At 45.4% G+C, this 4,099-nt stretch overlaps 1 protein-coding gene across 1 annotated transcript in view; it reads right to left on the bottom strand.

Annotated features, from left to right (window-relative positions):
• LOC119286858 (protein NRT1/ PTR FAMILY 8.3-like) overlaps positions 1-993 on the bottom strand; it is a 4,182-nt gene extending 3,189 nt beyond the window's left edge. Inside the window, exon 1 of the mRNA XM_037566324.1 lies at positions 613-993. Coding sequence (XP_037422221.1) covers positions 613-666 — 54 coding nt within the window. The 5' untranslated portion in view covers positions 667-993. The remainder of the gene's footprint in view (positions 1-612) is intronic.
• Positions 994-4,099: the final 3,106 nt, after the last annotated feature.

The raw sequence follows: 4,099 nt of genomic DNA, 5'->3' as shown, positions 1-4,099 counted from the left end.
GAGAGACCAAACAAGACAAAATTCAGAGTATATATACTCGGCTTCAGGATCCATAATGGTTGATAACTTTGATATATGCAAGTTGAAGCAAATGTTTCATTATGGTGTTATCATAGGCTAGTATGTCCACCAGCTTAGGAAAACTTAATTATAGGCACACACACACACTGATCACCAGAAATCCTGGCCAAGAAATCCGATACTGTCCAGCTGAACACCCACAAATCGCGTGTCGATTGAAACTAAACTGAAAGAACGAGAATCTAACAAGTTCAGCTCACGATTGGAATCTCCGAACGGCACAATAATCAATATACCAAGTCATAGATATACATAGATAAAAGGGGAATATCTCAATCCAAATTCAGCGCAGCCGGTGTCCTATGAGGCTGCCCCTGGCTACTCTTTGATGTTTTGCTGAACATAAAATCAACTTCAAATCCGCATAGGTGCAAAGGCTCGAAGGTACGATCTTTCTAGAGTAGACTAGACTAGGGATCCCACCAAAGCACGCGGCCTCTGATCGCACGGAACGGAAGGCACCAACCAACCAAACCCATCTCGTCTCAAGAAAGAAACGAGACGGCGGAACCGGACAGAGCAACCACTCACCTCCGGGTTAGCGAGGAGCCCCTGCTCCAGGGTGGGGTCGCCGGCCTCTGCCATGGTGGAACGGCGAGCCTCCGGTCCGATCGGCGCGCGGGAGAGAACGGCGGGTTGGGGCTGGGATACTCTGCTCGGAAGCCGAATATATGGAGGGAGGGAAACTTGTAGATCTGGATACGTAGGGTCCAAAGTCCAACCGGAAACAGTGAAGGGCACGGCACCAGCACCGGCACCGGCTAGTCTTCGGGGAGGGAGAAGGAATCTGGAGTCAGAGTGGTGGTTGGAGTTCTTGGGGCCTGGGGAGAAGGACGACCGACTGGAACGAGCACACGAGAGAGGATAAGCAAGCAAGCAAGGGGACGAAGGAAGGGATCAGTGCCACTTGCGTGTCTCGGTTATGTTTAAGGATTCATTAAGATATATACTACCATCACCTTATTTGATTCATCAGATTCACCAAAGTAGGAGTAGTTGCATTTGTGAGTCCCACTTCGATGCTCCGTCGGTTGGAACGGCAATGTCAAAGCTCTCACTACTGATCCTCGTATCTAAAGTTTACCCTATGTGTAAGCAACTACTCCCTCCCACTCATAATATAAGAATGTTTTTTATGCTTGTATTACTGTTATGAGACAGAGTGTAGGGTAAAAAATGCAGTGTAGTGTAAAAAACATAGCGTAAAAAACATTCTTATATTATGAGACAAGGAGGGAGTACACACTAAGCATGTATTTTTGTAATCACTATTTGCATTTTTTATTTTTATTATTAGTGTCATTTTCTAGCTACCAGAGAACTCACTCATATGACAAGACACACAGCTTCAGATGCATTGATCGTCCACAATTAAGGCCAATAACCCTTCGTTCCTGCCCATCTAGGGTTTCCTTGCTTCTCGCTGGCGCCGCCGGTCCGCCTCATCTCCTATGGTCCTTGAACCATGGAGGCACGATGGATCCCGGCCCTTGCCGGTGGGAGGGCTCCGTTTTTAGACGCTTTTCTGAGTTTTGTTAGGGTTTGTGTCATGCTCAAGAAGACGAGGCGGCGGCGGCTTCTTGAAGATGGAATAAGGTCCTCTCCATCTAGCCCCCGTCCCGGTGATGTTTCAAGCATCGTCGAGTGGCGTGTGGAGGTTTGTCTCCGACGGATCTCGTGGGATCCGGTCGGCGTTTGTCTTCGGTGGATCCGACTAGATCCGGTTTTCGTTCGTCTATGTTTGTGTGTCTGCAGGTTGGATCCTTCCGGTCTATGCTTCTCTTCGTCGGCGGCGGTTGTTGTTTTGGTGCGCTGGTCCTATGGGGCCTTAGCACGACGACTTCCCGACTGTCTACTACAACAATATTTGCCCGGCTCCGACAAGGGAGGGGCGATGACGGCGGTGCGCCTTCGGCTCGCTCCAGTGCTTGTAGTCGTCGTTCGGACCTGGATGTAAGTTTTACTTCTAGTGTTCTTTGTACTACATTGAAAGTTGATGAATAGATTGGAAGTTTTCTTGAAAAAAAGACAAGACACACAACTTTGATCAGCACACGACATAAATCAGGCTCTCTTGTAAGAAGCTCCGGTAAAAAAACTCACCGTAAAAGTGATTTTACGGGCTATATGCTGCCCGTAAAATTTAGGGGAAGTTGATAGGTGGGGTGTTTTCACAATTGTTGTAAAAACTTCTCCTAAAGGTGGTTTTTGGCGGTGGCACGACAATGACGGCGAACTCTGGCGGCGGCTGATGATAACCCATAATTATAGGGGATCGCAACAGTTTTCGAGGGTAGAGTATTCAACCCAAATTTATTGATTTGACACAAGGGGAGCCAAAGAATATTCTCAAGTATTAGCAGCTGAGTTGTCAATTCAACCACACCTGGATAACTTAATATTTGCAGCAAAGTATTTAGTAGCAAGGTAATATGATAGTAGTGGTAACGGTGGCAAAAGTAACGGTAGCAGTTTTGCTTTTATAGTGATTGTAACAGTAGCAACGAAAAAGTAAATAAGCGAAGATCAATGTATGAAAAGCTCGTAGGCATTGGATCAGTGATGGATGATTATGTCGGATGCAATCAATCATGCAATAGTTATAACATAGGGTGACACAGAACTAGTTCCAGTTCATCAATGTAATGTAGGCATGTATTCCGAATATAGTCATACATGCTTATGGAAAAGAACTTGCATGACATCTTTTGTCCTACCCTCCCGTGGCAGCGGGGTTCTATTGGAAACTAAGGGATATTAATGCCTCCTTTTAATAGAGTACCGGACCAAAGCATTAACACTTAGTGAATACATGAACTCCTCAAACTACGGTCATGAAGGAAATATGCCCTAGAGGCAATAATAAAGTTATTATTTATTTCCTTATAATCATGATAAAGGTTTATTATTCATGCTAGAATTGTATTAACCGGAAACATAATACATGTGTGAATACATAGACAAACAAAGTGTCACTAGTATGCCTCTACTTGACTAGCTCCTTAATCAAAGATGGTTATGTTTCCTAACCATGAACAATGAGTTGTTATTTGATTAACGGGATCACATCATTAAGAGAATGATCTGATTGACATGACCCATTCCATTAGCTTAGCACCCGATCGTTTAGTATGTTGTTATTGCTTTCTTCATGACTTATACATGTTCCTGTAACTATGAGATTATGCAACTCCCGTTTACCGGAGGAACACTTTGGGTACTACCAAACGTCACAACGTAACTGGGTGATTATAAAGGAGTACTACAGGTGTCTCCAAAGGTACATGTTGGGTTGGCGTATTTCGAGATTAGGTTTTGTCACTCCGATTATCGGAGAGGTATCTCTGGGCCCTCTCGGTAATGCACATCACATAAGCCTTGCAAGCATTGCAACTAATGAGTTAGTTGCGGGATGATGTATTACAGAACGAGTAAAGAGACTTGCCGGTAACAAGATTGAACTAGGTATTGGATACCGACGATCGAATCTCGGGCAAGTAACATACCGATGACAAAGGGAACAACGTATGTTGTTATGCGGTCTGACCGATAAAAATCTTCGTAGAATATGTAGGAGCCAATATGGGCATCCAGGTCCCGCTATTGGTTATTGACCGGAGACGTGTCTCGGTCATGTCTACATTGTTCTCGAACCCGTAGGGTCCGCACGCTTAAGGTTACGATGACAGTTATATTATGAGTTTATGCATTTTGATGTACTGAAGGTTGTTCGGAGTCCCGGATGTGATCACGGACATGACGAGGAGTCTCGAAATGGTCGAGACATAAAGATTGATATATTGGAAGCCTATATTTGGACATCGGAAGTGTTCCGGGTGAAATCGGGATTTTACCGGAGTACCGAGACGGTTACCGGAACCCCCCGGGAGCTAAATGGGCCATGATGGGCCTTAGTGGAAAAGAGAAGAGGCAGCCCTACATGGGCTGTGCGCCTCCCCCTTCCCCTAGTCCTATTAGGACTAGGAGAGGTGGCCAGCCCCCTCTCTCTCTTTTCCCC

This window comes from Triticum dicoccoides, chromosome 4A (assembly GCF_002162155.2).
Source record: "Triticum dicoccoides isolate Atlit2015 ecotype Zavitan chromosome 4A, WEW_v2.0, whole genome shotgun sequence".
In the NCBI taxonomy this organism is placed as follows: domain Eukaryota; kingdom Viridiplantae; phylum Streptophyta; class Magnoliopsida; order Poales; family Poaceae; genus Triticum; species Triticum dicoccoides.
The sequence above is the reverse complement of the archived record's forward strand: the minus strand, read 5'-3'. Positions and strand labels throughout refer to the sequence as shown.